Genomic DNA, 13,739 nt, shown 5'->3' with positions numbered 1-13,739 from the left:
AGGGATGGAGGCTGGTGGGTGGAGGGCCAAGGCGATGGAAGGAGGGAGGGCCGGGCTCAGGGCGGTGACGGTGCCATTCCCGGTGCCATTCCCGGTGCCATTCCCGGTGCCATTCCCGGTGCCATTCCCGGTGCCATTCCCGTGCCGTTCCCGGTGCCATTCCCGGTGCCGTTCCCGGTGCCATTCCCGCGCCGTTCCCCGTGGCCCCAGGCTGCCCCCCGGGCGAGGTATGGCTGGACCCCGGCCCCGCCTGCGAGCGCAGCTGCCAGGACCTGGCGGAGCCCCCCGGGACTTGCGGGGGGACCCCTGCGACCCTCGGAATCTCCGGATCCCCCGCGACCTCCGGGACCCCCGGGACTCCGGACAGCTCCAGCACCCCCGGGGTCCCCGCGGCCCCCACGACCCCCGGCACTCCCGCGACCCTCGGGACCCCCTCGACTCCCCCGCGCTGCACCTGCGCCCCCGGCCGGTACCGGAACGACTCCGGGCAGTGCGTCAGCGCGGGGGGCTGCGGCTGCCGGTACCGCGGGGCGCTGCGAGCGGTGAGCAGGGCGGGGGGCGCGGGCGGGGGTGCCTGACCCCGCGTCCGGGGGTCTCTGACCGACGTTCGGAGTCCCTGCCCGCTGCAGGCCGGCAGCGAGTGGCAGGAGCCGTGCGGGACCTGTCGCTGCTCCGAGGGACGCGTCACCTGCGCCACCTCCTGCCCCGCGCTCACCTGCCCCGAGGTGCGGGGCTCCGGGGGCGCTCCGGGGGCGCTCCGGGGGGCGCGGGGGGTCCCCGCGGGCACGGGCTGAGCCTGGGGGTCCCCGCAGGGCGCGGAGCCGGTGCGGGAGCCCGGGAGCTGCTGCCCCGTGTGCCGGGACGAGTGGCCAGGTGAGACCCCGCACCCGGGCGCCCCGGGGAGGGGCGGCCCCGGCAGCCCCCCCCGCTCACGCCGCGGTTCCCCCCCGGTGCAGAGGAGCCCCCCGGGCCGTGCCGGCTCCTCACGGCGCTCCGGACCATCGCCAAGGGCGCGTGTGTCCTGCGGGGCGTCCGTGTCACCTACTGCGCGGGGGCGTGCCGCTCCCGCACCGCCGTCAGCGCGCAGGTACGGGGGGCGCGGGGGGACCCCAGCCCCCAGCCCCGCCTGCTGCCCCCGGAGCCGCCTCTGCGCGGCCTGGGGCTGTCCCTGCGTGTCCGGGGCTGTACCGGGGTGTCCGGGGGTGTCCGGGGATGTCCGGAGCTGTCCCCGGGCTCTCCGGGGCTGTCTCCGGGCTCTTCGGGGCTCTCCGGGGCTGTCTCCGGGGCTGTCCCCGGGCTCTCCGGGCTCTCCGGGGCTGTCCCCGGGCTCTCCGGGGCTGTCTCCGTGCTCTCCGGGGCTGTCCCCGGGCTCTCCGGAGCTGTCTCCGGCTCCCCGGGGCTCTCCGGGGCTGTCCCCGGGCTCTCCGGGGCTGTCTCCGTGCTCTCCGGGGCTGTCTCCGGGCTCTCCGGGCTCTCCGGGGCTGTCTCCGGGCTCTCCGGGGCTCTCCGGAGCTGTCCCCGGGCTCTCCGGGGCTGTCCCCGGGGCTCTCCGGGGCTCTCCGGAGCTGTCCCCGGGCTCTCCGGGCTCTCCGGAGCTGTCCCCGGGCTCTCCGGGTTCTCCGGAGCTGTCCCCGGGCTCTCCGGGGCTGTCCCCGGGGCTCTCCGGGGCTCTCCGGGGCTGTCCCCGGGCTCTCCGGAGCTGTCCCCGGGCTCTCCGGGCTCTCCGGAGCTGTCCCCGGGCTCCCCGGGCGCTCCGGTCGGTCCCCGCGCCGTGACCCGCTGTCCCCAGGAGCCGTACGTGCGGTCGCTGTGCGAGTGCTGCAGTTACCGGCTGGACCCCGCGCGGCCGGTGCGGGCCCTGCTCCTGCCGTGCCCCCGCGGCCGCCCCCGGCCCGCGCTGCTGCCCCGCATCGCCGAGTGCCGCTGCGAGCCCTGCCGGGGTGCGGGACGGGCGGCGGGGGGATCCTGCGGGGGGATCTGCGGGGGGATCCTGCGGGGGGATCCTGCGGGGCTCGGGGGGACGCGCGGCCCCCGCACCGCTCAGAGAGCTGCGGGGGGAGGAGGGGCTGTCCCGGGGGTCCCGGGGGTCCCTGGGTGTCCGGGGGGGCTGCGGGGAGCTCGGGGACAGCCGGACCCTCCTGTCCCGCAGGCGGGGACTTCAGCCGGCGCTGAGGAGACCCCCGGACACCGCCCCTGCTCCCCGGGGCGGCATCGAGGAGATCCCTACGGATACCAATAAACGATCGATAATCGATAATTCATCGTTAACCGATAACCTCACCCGGGGGCACTGGGGGGCACTGCAATGAACTGGGGGACTCGGGGAGCGGGGGGCACTGGGTTTCTCCGGAGCGGCACTGGGATGAACTGGAGGACTCGGGAGGGGCACTGAGGGGCACTGGGATGAACTGGGGGTCTCGAAGGGACACTGGGGGGCACTGGGATGAACTGGGGGTCTCGAAGGGACACTGGGGGGCACTGGGATGAACTGGGGGTCTCGGAGGGACACTGGGGGCACTGGGATGAACTGGGGGTCTCGGAGGGGGCACTGGGGGGCACTGGGGGGGATGAACTGGGGGGCACTGGGGGGCACTGGGATGAACTGGGGGGCACTGGGGGTCTCGGAGGGGGCACTGGGGGGCACTGGGGGGCCCTGGGATGAGCTGGAGGTCTCGGAGGGGGCACTGGGGGGCACTGGGATGAACTGGGGGTCTCGGGGGCGGCGGTGGCTGCAGTTTCCCCCGCCACCACAAGAGGGCGCCCCAGAGAGAGAGAGGCGGGTAGGCGAGTGCGGGCCCCTCCGGGACGCGGGGACAACGCGGAGACACTGCGAGATGGAGCCACTGCGGGATGGAGACACTGGGGACACTCTGGGGACACTCTGGGGACACTCTGGGGACACTCTCGAGGGCCGATGGCGGCCGCGCTCCCGCCTCGTCACGGAAGAGGCTCCGCCGCGGCGTGATGACGCAGCCCAGCGGCCAATAGCGAGCTGGCGCGGTATGCTGACGTCATAACTGCGCGCCTCGGTGGCGGCCCGTGCGTGGGGCCGGGCGGGAGAGGTCAGAGAGGGCCGGGACCGGGATCGGGGATCGGGACCGGGACCGGGACCGGGATCGGGATCGGGATCGGGATCGGGACTGGGGCCCGGACCGGGACCGGGAATCGGGATCGGGATCGGGGATCGGGACCGGGGATGGGATCGGGATCGGGGATGGGACCGGGACCGGGGCCGGGATCGGGGATGGGACCGGGACCGGGATCGGGATCGGGGATGGGACCGGGACCGGGATCGGGATCGGGATCGGGATCGGGATCGGGATCGGGACCGGGATCGGGGATGGGACCGGGACCGGGATCGGGCATGGGACCGGGACCGGGACCGGGCATGGGACCGGGACCGGGATCGCGATCGGGCATGGGACCGGGATCGGGATCGGGATCGGACCGGGATCGGGGATGGGACCGGGATCAGGACCGGGACTGTGGGACGCGGGGCTGGAGAAGCGGGCCCGGGGAAGAACGGGGGGGAACCGGGACGCAGGGATGGAGGGGGGGAGGCCGGGCGCGGGGCGGGGCTGGGCAGGGTGGGCCGGGGTGAGACCGGCAGCGGCACCGGCGGGAGCTCGGGCCCGGCGGGGCAGGAACGCGGCCGGGGGCGGCGTCCCGGTGCGGGCCGCCCCAACGCTCCGTCCCGCGCAGGGTCCCGGGACGCGGCGCCGAGCCCGGCCCGGGCACCGAGCCCTGCCCATGGCCGCGCACCTGGTTCGCCGCTGCTGCCGGCGGCTGCTGCTGCTGCCGGCCCCGCCGGGGCCCGGCCCGGGGCCCGCCCTGCGCACCGGCCCGCCCCGGGCCGCCGAGGAGCCGCGGGCGCGGCCCGAGGGCGAGGAGCAGCAGCTGCGGGAGCTGATCCGGGCGGCCGGCAGCGCGCAGGAGCTGCTGCAGCTGAGCCGCGGCGGCGCCCTGAGCAGCAACCTGGCGGCGCTGGCCATCGCCCGGCTGGCCCGGCTGGGCGGCGAGCAGCGCCTGGACACGCAGAGCCTGCACGGGGACCCCCGCTTCCAGCGCCTCCTGGGCACCCTGGACGCACAGGTGTGCGGGGGGAGCCGGGCTGGGGGAGCCCCTGCACCTGGGACTGCTGGGGACAGGGATGGGAGGGCTGGGGACACACCTGGGACTGCTGGGGACACAGCTGGGACTGCTGGGGACAGGGATGGGACTGCTGGGGAGACACCTGGGAGGGCTGGGGAGACACCTGGGACTGCTGGGGACAGGGATGGGACTGCTGGGGAGACACCTGGGACTGCTGGGGCACACCTGGGACTGCTGGGGACACACCTGGGAGGGCTGGGGACAGGGATGGGAGCGCTGGGGACACACCTGGGACTGCTGGGGCACACCTGTGAGGGCTGGGGACACAGCTGGGAGTGCTGGGGGCACACCTGGGAGGGCTGGGGACGGGGATGGGACTGCTGGGGACACAGCTGGGAGTGCTGGGGACACAGCTGGGACTGCTGGGGACACACCTGGGAGCGCTGCAGGGGACAGGGCTGCAGTGGCTGCTGTGCTCTGCTCTGTACCTGAGCGCTCAGGGCACAGCTGGGGCACAGGCTGGCAGTGCCCAGGTCCCTCCAGCAGGTTCAGGGCACACCTGGGAGGTGGCACAGGTAGAGGAGCAGTGCCCCAAATCCACACTGGCTGCCCCCATCTCTGTGGCAGATCTCCTGAGTGTGGAACACAGCTGGTGGCCCTGTGTCACGTGTCCCCGTGTCCCTGTGTCACATGTGTCCCCGTGTCCCTATGCAAATCTCTCAGGTGTGGAATATGCCTGGTGTCCCGTGTCTCACACCTGTCCCCGTGTCCCCTGCAGATCTCACAGGTGTAGAACACACCTGGTGTCCCCATGTCACTCATGTCCCTGTGTCTCCATCCCCTGCAGATCTCGCAGGTGTGGAACAGGGCTGGTGTCCTGTGTCTCACACCTGTCCCCATGTCACACACCTGTCCCTGTGTCCCCTGCAGATCTCACAGGTGTGGAACAGGGCTGGTATCCCTGTCTCACACCTGTCCCCTGCAGATCTCGCAGGTGTGGAACACGCCTGTTGTCCCGGTCTCACACCTGTCCCCATCTCACACCTGTCCCCGTCTCACACCTGTCCCGGTCTCACACCTGTCCCTGCAGATCTCGCAGGTGTGGAACAGGGCTGGTATCCCTGTCTCACACCTGTCCCCATCTCACACCTGTCCCTGCAGATCTCCTAGGTGTGGAACAGGGCTGGTATCCCTGTCTCACACCTGTCCCTGTCTCACACCTGTCCCTGTCTCACACCTGTCCCTGCAGATCTTGCAGGTGTGGAACACGCCTGTTGTCCCTGTCTCACACCTGTCCCCGTCTCACACCTGTGCCTGTCTCACACCTGTCCCCATCTCACACCTGTCCCTGCAGATCTCACAGGTGTAGAACACACCTCGTGTCCCCGTCTCACACCTGTCCCCGTCTCACACCTGTCCCCGTCTCACGCCTGTCCCTGCAGATCTCGCAGGTGTAGAACACACCTCGTGTCCCCATCTCACACCTGTCCCGTCTCACACCTGTCCCCGCAGATCTCGCAGGTGTAGAACACACCTCGTGTCCCCGTCTCACACCTGTCCCGTCTCACGCCTGTCCCCGCAGATCTCGCAGGTGTAGAACACACCTGTTGTCCCCGTCTCACACCTGTCCTGTCTCACGCCTGTCCCCGCAGATCTCGCAGGTGTAGAACACACCTCGTGTCCCCGTCTCACACCTGTCCCGTCTCACGCCTGTCCCCGCAGATCTCGCAGGTGTAGAACACACCTGTTGTCCCCGTCTCACACCTGTCCTGTCTCACGCCTGTGCCCGCAGATCTCGCAGGTGTAGAACACACCTCGTGTCCCCATGTCACTCATGTCCCGGTCTCACGCCTGTCCCCGCAGATCTCGCAGGTGTGGAACTCGGCCCTGCTGCAGCTGCTGCGCAGCCTGCCGGCGCTGGGGCTGGCGCGGGGCGGGCCGCAGGTGCGCTCGGTGGAGCAGGAGGTGCTGTGGCGGCTGCGGCGCCTGCCCCTGCGCCAGCTGGTGCAGCTGGCCGAGCAGCTGGCGGGGCAGGGCCACCAGGGGCTGCTGCTGCCCGAGGTGCTGCGCAAGCTGGAGCTGCGCTGGACCGAGCTGGAGGGCACCCGCACCGTGGTGACGCTCATGGCCAAGGTGGGACACCTGTCCCCCGCCCTGATGGAGCGCCTGGAGGACAAGGTGGGACCGCACGGCACGGGGGGACACTGGGGGGAACCCGGGCTGGGTGGGGTCACCTGGGGTCAGCAGTGCCCCCTGTCCTCTGTGTCCCCTCTCCCACCTGTCCCAGTCTCACCTGTCGCTGCCAAGCCCTGGAGTGGGCTGAGAGCTCTGTCCCTGTCCCACCTGTCCCGTGTCTCACCTGTCCCTGTGCCAGGCGCTGGAGTTGGCAGAGCAGTTTGATTCCTGTAACTGTCTCAGCTGTCCCTGTCCCCGCCAAGCCCTGGAGCTGGCAGAGCAGTTGTGTCCTGTCTCACCTGTCCCTGCAGGCCCTGGAGCTGGCAGAGCAGTTCTGTCCTGTCTGTCCTGTCTCACCTGTCCTGTCTCACCTGTCCCACGTGTCCCTGCAGGCCCTGGAGCTGGCAGAGCAGTTCTGTCCTGTCTCACCTGTCCCACGTGTCCCTGCAGTCCCTGGAGCTGGCAGAGCAGTTGTGTCCTGTCTCACCTGTCTCACCTGTCCCTGTCCCTGCAGGCCCTGGAGCTGGCAGAGCAGTTCTGTCCTGTCTCACCTGTCCTGTCCCACATGTCCCTGTCCCTGCAGGCCCTGGAGCTGGCAGAGCAGTTGTGTCCTGTCTCACCTGTCCTGTCCCACCTGTCCTGTCCCTGCAGGCCCTGGAGCTGGCAGAGCAGTTCTGTCCTGTCTCACCTGTCCTGTCGCTGTCCCTGCAGGCCCTGGAGCTGGCAGAGCAGTTCTGTCCTGTCTCACCTGTCCCACCTGTCCTGTCCCTGCAGGCCCTGGAGCTGGCAGAGCAGTTCTGTCCTGTCTCACCTGTCCCACCTGTGCTGTCCCTGCAGGCCCTGGAGCTGGCAGAGCAGTTTGACCCCGACGAGCTGCGCCGTGTGGCGCTGGCGCTGGCGCTGCAGCAGCGCCGCTGCGTGCCCCTGCTGCGGGCCCTGTCCTACCACCTGCTGCAGAAACCTGCCGAGCTGCCCCTGCCCGTGCTCACCGACCTGCTCTTCGCCTTCAGTGAGTGCCAGGGCCCCCCGGGGCTGGGGACAGTCCTGCTCTGGTGCCGCTCTCCCGGGGCTGGGACTTGCATGGGCTGGCCGTGGGTGGGGGGCCAGGTGAGCTTTGAGGTCCCAAACCTGTCCTCTGGCAGCCAGGTGGGCCAGGGAGTCCAGGTGAGCCCTGTTGCCAGGTGGGTTACCCGAGTGCTGGCTGGGAGCAGGGCCTGGCCATCGTGGGTAAGCTCTGTGCTCCAGGGATGAAGCCAGGCCATCGTTCCAGGCGTCCTGTCACTCCAGGTGTCCCAAACCCCTGGGAGCTCAGCTGAGGCCGTTCCATCACCCTGGGTGTCCCCAGTCTCTCCCCAGCTCACCTGCAGCCCTTTAGGCACTGGGAGGGCTCTGAGGTGTCCCTGGAGCCTCTCCTCTCCAGGTGGCCATCCCGGGTGTCACCTGTGCTGCGGGGGGCACAGGACAGAGGTGCTCTGAGCCCCCGTGCTGAGCTGTCTCTCCTTGGCACAGGCAAGCTGAGCTTCCAGCAGCCCCAGGTGCTGCACCGCCTGTCCCTGGAGCTGCAGCCTCACCTGGGCAGCCTGAGCCCGGCTCAGGTGTTGCGCTGTGCCCGCTCCTTCGCCAGCCTGCGCTGGCTCAGCCGGCCCCTCGCCGAGGCCATCGCTCAGGTGAGGCCTGGGGGACAAGGGGACCTCACCTGGCCCTGGGGGAGGCAGGGGACACTCGCCTGTGCAGGGGGTGTTGTCACCTTTCCCAGCAGGTTCCTCTCACCAGTCCAGGCCATTGTTACCTGGGAGCAGGGGGCAGTGAGGGCCCCTCCGTGTCCAGGCTGTGTCACCATTCCCAGTGGGAATCAGGGATCATTTCCCGTTGGATTTGGCTCCATCCAGACCCTCCAGCTGTGACTGCTGGTGCTGGTTCTGTCCCAGTTCTGTCCCAGTTCACCTCTCTGCACGTCCCTATGCAGACTGAGACATTGCAGGCCTGCCCTTGTCGATAAGATCCCCCAGCCCTGGTGTCCCACCCAGCAGGGCCCCTGCTGATGTTTCCAAGCTTTTCCTCGCTGCTCCTCTCCCAGCTTCCTGCCACTTCTGCCCCAGTTCCTGCCAGGTCCATCCCCCTGCTCTTTCCCACCCACACCGGGGTATTCCAGAGCCTTCCCTTGTCCCTGGAGAGAGTCCCAGCATTCCCTCACTGGTGTTCCTGCCCTGGAGGTGTCTCTGGCTGAGGTGACAGCCCCACATTCCCGTTTGTCCCGCAGTACTGCCTGGATAACGCTCAGAACCTGTCCGTCACCCAGCTCTGTGGCATCCTCGTCTCCTTCGCCCGCCTCAACTTCCAGCCCAGCTCCAGTGAGGAGTTCTTCTCCATGGTGACGTCCCTGGGACTCCCAAGTGGTCTGGGTGGGGAGGGACCCCAGAGACACCCCCAGCTACAGATCCCTTCCCCAAAGCCCCCCAGATTCCCTGTTTTTCCGTGTCCTGGCACTCCAGGTGTCCCAAATCCCTCCCAGCTCCCTCTTTGGGCATTGGGAGCGGCCCTGGAACCCCCTCCAGGTGACCCCCCCAAGCTGTCACCTGTCCCAGAGCACAGGTGTTCCCCTGGCACGTTCCCATGGCAAAGGGGCTGTTGGATGGCTGAGTCCGTGGGGCGGGAGGGTCACCTGAGGGGACCCTGCAGCCCCACCGAGGGACACAGGCACAGCTGCGTGGCTGAGCTGGGCTCCGTGTGCTCCCTCTGCAGATTCACGAGCGGCTGCAGGGGCAGGAGCAGCAGCTGGACGTGCACCTGCTGACAGATGTGGTGTGGTCCCTGTGCGTCCTGCAGCAGCCCCGACACCCCCACCTGCGCCAGGTGCTGTCCCCCGAGTTCCAGGCCCGGCTGCGAGGTGAGCCCCGGCACAGCGGGGCCGGCCACGCCCTGCCCTGGGATCCAGGGATGGACAGGAGCTGGGGCGGGGCAGCTGGGGGGGTTACCTGTCCCACAGGGTCACCTGTCCCTGCTGGCACCTGCAGCCCAGTCAAATTCGGTCCCTGTCCCCCCATGGCGGGGACCGGCCATCGGCTGCCACAGTGACCTCCGTGCCCACGAGCCCTGTGTCCCCTGCCGTGGGACCCAGGGGGTCAGTGCCACTGGAGACATGGAGTCTGGGAATGCCTGGGCTGGGGGCTCCTCAGGGGCTGCAGGTCACCTGGGGCACAGGCTGTGTCACAGCCCAGGGGCTGCAGGTCACCTGGGGCACAGGCTGTGTCACAGCCCAGGGGCCTCACCTCACCTGGGGCACAGGCTGTGTCCTGTGTCACAGCCCAGGGGCTGCAGGTCACCTGGGGCACAGGCTGTGTTCCAGGTGGCACAGCCCCATGGCTGTTGGAGCCAGCAGGGCTGCTCAGCCCTTTCCAGAGGAGCACTCCCCAAATCCACCTGGGCATCCCCTGGGGCCGTTCCCCTGGCCCTTGGTGCCATCTGAGCCCGGCCCCACCTGGCTCAGCCCCTGGGGACACGGCCCCTGTGCCAGGTGTCACATCCAGCCCTTTCCTGGGGGATGTTCTCATTGCCCCCTGAGCCTTCCCTGGTGCTGCTGGGGCCGTTCCTGTGTCCCGTGGGTGCCACCTGAGCATGTCCCCACCTGTCCCACAGGTGACAGCTCCCCGCGGGCACAGAGCTCGTGGCTGAAGCTGCTGCACATCAACGCCACGGCCAGGCTGGAGGCCCCGGGCTACGAGGGGCCCTTCCTGCCCCCCGAGCTGCTGGGGGGGGACAGGGACAAGGACAAGGACAAAGAGAAGGCCACCCCCCTGCAGCGGTGGCTGCGGGAGGCGCTGCCGGGGGCACTGGGGGGCCACGACCTCATCCGGTATAACGTGAACACAGTGTACGGCTGGGACATCGGTGAGTGCCACCTCTGCCACCCCCGGGGCTGCCACCCACCCTGGGCACCTTCCAGTGCCACCCCCGGGCCTGCCACCCGCCCTGGGCACCTTCCAGTGCCACCCCCTGGCCCTGTCACCCACCCTGGGCACCCCTGGCCCTGGCACCCCCACCCCTGCTGCCTTCCCCTGTGACCCCAGTCCCGCCAGCCCTGTCACTCCGTTACCTTTCTGTGTCACCCCGCAGCCCTGTCACCTTTCCCTGTCACACTCCAGCCCTCCTGGCTCTGTCACACCGCTGTCACCCTCTGCAGCCCAGTCAAATTCGGTCCCTGTCCCGCAGTGTCGGGGACCGGCCACCGGCTGCCACAGCAAGCTCCGTGCTCCGCGTGTCCCCTGTCCCCTGCCGTGGGACCCGGGAGGCGGATCCCCACGGACACTGCTGCCCTGGGGTGGGGTCAGCAGAGCCCCCCCGGGTGGCTCTGAGTCCCCTGTCCCCTCTGTCCCTGCAGATGCCGAGGCAGTGCTGGACAGTGACAACAAACCTCTGCCCGTGAGGGACTTCAGTGCCCCCCACTTGTCCCACTCTGAGGGGACAAAGCCACTGCCTCCAGGGGCCAGGAGGTGGGTGGGGACAGGAGGGGCTCCCCAGGTGGGGGAAGGGGAGACAGTGGAGGGGACAGGCGGAGGGGACAGCAGGGAAAGGGGGGGACAAGAGGGGAGGAGGTGGAGGGGAACAGGGAGGGGATGAGGAGGGGGAATAGAAAGGGTCAGTGCGGGAGAAGAGGTGGCAGGAGGGGACATGGGACAGGAAGTGATGGAAGGGGCACAGCTCGGGGCGCAGCAGGCCGGCTCTGCGGGCTCGGGGTGTCCGTGCTCACGGCTGTCCCTGTCCCCAGGTGCCCGTGCTCATGGCTGTCCCTGTCCCTGTCCCCGGGTGTCCGTGCTCACGGCTGTCCCTGTCCCCGGGGTGCCCGTGCTCACGGCTGTCCCTGTCCCCTGTCCCCGGGGTGTCCGTGCTCACGCTGTCCCTGTCCCTGGGGTGCCCGTGCTCAGGCTGTCCCTGTCCCCTGTCCCCGGGTGTCCGTGCTCACGGCTGTCCCTGTCCCCGGGGTGCCCGTGCTCAGGCTGTCCCTGTCCCCTGTCCCCGGGTGTCCGTGCTCACGCTGTCCCTGTCCCCCTTGCCCAGGGTGGCCGTGCTCATGGCTGTCCCTGTCCCTGTCCCCGGGTGTCTGTGCTCACACTGTCCCTGTCCCCTGTCCCCGGGTGCCCGTGCTGACGCTGTCCCTGTCCCCCTTGCCCAGGGTGGCCGTGCTGCGCTGGGAGCTGCCGCAGTTCAGCTCGCGGGGCCGGGAGCTGCTGGGCCGGGGCTCGCTGGCCCGCAGGCACCTGCGAGCCGCTGGATTCCTGCTGGCCGAGGTGAGCATGGCAACTTCAGCAACATCAGCAACATCAGCAATGCCACCCCACCCTGGGTCCCTGGCAGCGCCTGCGTGTGCCCAGCACTGCCGGGGCCACGCTGGGCCTGGCCCCAGGTGACACATCCACCTGGCACTTGAACCCTCCAGCCCCTTCCAGGAGAAATATTCCCGCAATGTTCCCAAAATGCTCCCAGAATGTTCCCCAGGTACTCCCCAAATGCCACCTGAAGCTCCCTCTTGGGAGCACAGCCCAGCCCCCATCCTGTGAGGTGCCCCCAGGACTCAGGTGTGGCCTCACCTGTGCCCAGCCCAGGGGACGGTCCCTGTGCCCGTGGCCACCCTGGTGACACCAGCCGGGTGCCATTGTCCCCATGGCACAGCTGGGCACAGCTGGCACCATTGGGATGGGGGTTCTGACACCTCCTGGGGGGCTGCCAGCTCCCCCCAGCCTGGGGCTCAGCAGGGATGAGCCACCATGATCCCCCCGGGCCACCTGCCAGGTGCTGGGGGGGACAGGGGTGACAGGGAGGTGACAGAGACGAGCTGATCCTGTGGGGTCATCCAGGATTAACCCCTGGGGGTAATTATAGCCCGGGGGGAGTGTGACAGCCACGTGTCACCCCCAGGGTCACTGTCAGCCCCTGCTCTCACTGTCACTCCCTGGGCAGTGTCATTGTCACACCTGGGGGGGTGGTGGCACGTCCCAGGGTGGGCATTGGGACCCCAGATGGGCGCAGAGACCCTCCCAGGTGGGTGCCATGGCACAGCCAGGGCGGGACAGGAGGGGACGCAGCTGGGACCCGCGTGGCTGCTGCCACATCCCTGTCCCCTGCAGGTGCCCCACTACGACTTCCTGGAGCTGAAGCTGGAGCGGCAGCGCGTGGCCTACCTGAAGGACAAGGTGGCCAAGGCCCTGGCCAGTGACACGGCAGGTGACACGGCCGCCGACATGGCCACCTAACCGGCCCCACCTCATCAGGTGGCCCTGTCCCTGTGCCAATGCGAGCAGGTCACCGTGCCAAGGTGGCCCCGTGCCTGAGCCCAGGTGGCCGCGTCACCACGGCGAGGTGGCCGCGTCACCAGGTCACCGTGCCCGGGTGGGACCCCACAGTGAGGTCCCTGTGTCCCCGTGTCCCCGTGTGACTGCTGCTCCGTGTCACCGACGGCTCAAATAAACCCAGAACTGTACATGGATGGTGGCTGGGCGTGGTGGCACAGGGGACAGGTGGCATTGGGGGTGGGAACACTGGGGATGGGAGCATTGGGGACAGGTGTCATTTGGGACATGGCATTGGGCATGGGTGTCGTGGGGGACTTTGGGGACAGTGGGAATGGGTGGCATTGAAGACACATGACATTGGGGGCAGTTGCCATTAGTGCCAGGTGTCATTGGGGCCAGGTGACATCCAGGCTGGGTGATGTAGGGCATCGTGGCCAGGTGACATTGGGACTGGGTGACATTGGGGTGGCATGGGAGCCAAGTGACGTCCGTGGTGGTTGGCATTGCCATCGGGGTTGAGTGACATTGGGGCTGGGTGATATTGGGGTCGGGTGACACTGGGGCCCGGTGACATTGGAGCCGGGTGATGGCAGGGACAGGTGACATTGGGACTGGGAGACATTGGGAACGGTGACATCAGGGTGGGGTGACACTGGATGGGTGGCAGTGGGGTCGGTGTTGGTGGCACGTGGCCGTGCCCACCCCCCGTGTCCCCAGCCCTGTGCCGGGGCCGCCGGTCTGAGCCGGGATCGGCGTCAGGCGCCACCGGCCTTGATTCCCGATTATCCCGGGATTGTCCCCGGGGGACGGGGACAGGGACCGCGGCTGGCTCTGGGCGGGGCTGGGGGTGGCACCGGGGACCCCGCGGTCCGGGGGTGTCTCTGTCTGGGGGGCCACATCGCGGCCGGAGCCCCCACCGTGTCCCCCGTGGGGTCACGAGTCCCCGCACGGGGCAGGGGGACAAAGTGGCTCGGGACAGCCCGGGGGGTGACACACCGGGGACGGGTTAGTGTCCACCTGGCGCCGGGAGCGCCCCCGGGAGGGGGACGCGGGCCGGCCGGGGGGACACACGGTGACAGGGGGGACACGGCGGGCGGGAGCTGCTGAGTCACCGCCCGCGGCCGTGCCTGGCACCGGCGGCGCGGGCACGGCCAGCCCGGGGGGACAATGCCCGCCCTCATCCCG

The 13,739-nt window shown here is 69.5% G+C and overlaps 2 protein-coding genes across 2 annotated transcripts in view; both read left to right on the top strand.

Moving 5' to 3' along the window:
• The window catches only part of LOC311157897 (SCO-spondin-like), a gene marked incomplete at both ends in the record, with an annotated part of 31,085 nt that extends 28,913 nt beyond the window's left edge, over positions 1-2,172 (top strand). Inside the window, 5 exons of the mRNA XM_084212947.1 lie at positions 211-542; positions 630-725; positions 813-873; positions 957-1,940; positions 2,150-2,172. Of these exons, the coding sequence (XP_084069073.1) occupies positions 211-542; positions 630-725; positions 813-873; positions 957-1,940; positions 2,150-2,172 (1,496 nt within the window). The remainder of the gene's footprint in view (positions 1-210; positions 543-629; positions 726-812; positions 874-956; positions 1,941-2,149) is intronic.
• An 846-nt stretch (positions 2,173-3,018) lies between these two features.
• TBRG4 (transforming growth factor beta regulator 4) lies at positions 3,019-12,748 on the top strand. The gene is made up of 11 exons (XM_084208969.1): positions 3,019-3,062; positions 3,703-4,092; positions 5,956-6,270; positions 7,105-7,276; positions 7,777-7,934; positions 8,528-8,638; positions 9,010-9,154; positions 9,904-10,155; positions 10,646-10,757; positions 11,438-11,552; positions 12,390-12,748. Exons 2-11 carry the CDS (start codon positions 3,751-3,753, stop codon positions 12,513-12,515), a joined length of 1,848 nt encoding a protein of 615 aa, XP_084065095.1. The 5' UTR covers positions 3,019-3,062; positions 3,703-3,750; the 3' UTR covers positions 12,516-12,748.
• The last annotated feature ends 991 nt before the right edge of the window (positions 12,749-13,739 follow it).

This window comes from Fringilla coelebs (assembly GCF_963513975.1).
Source record: "Fringilla coelebs genome assembly, chromosome: 1".
Lineage (NCBI taxonomy): Eukaryota > Metazoa > Chordata > Aves > Passeriformes > Fringillidae > Fringilla > Fringilla coelebs.
The sequence above is the reverse complement of the archived record's forward strand: the minus strand, read 5'-3'. Positions and strand labels throughout refer to the sequence as shown.

Excerpts from the sequence above, each read along its gene's own strand:
- TBRG4 (XM_084208969.1), top strand. The coding sequence starts at position 3,751 with ATGGCCGCGCACCTGGTTCGCCGCTGCTGCCGGCGGCTGCTGCTGCTG. Across the intron at positions 6,271-7,104 it reads TGGAGCGCCTGGAGGACAAG|GCCCTGGAGCTGGCAGAGCA; the intron begins GTGGGACCGCAC and ends CTGTCCCTGCAG. Across the intron at positions 7,277-7,776 it reads CGACCTGCTCTTCGCCTTCA|GCAAGCTGAGCTTCCAGCAG; the intron begins GTGAGTGCCAGG and ends TCCTTGGCACAG.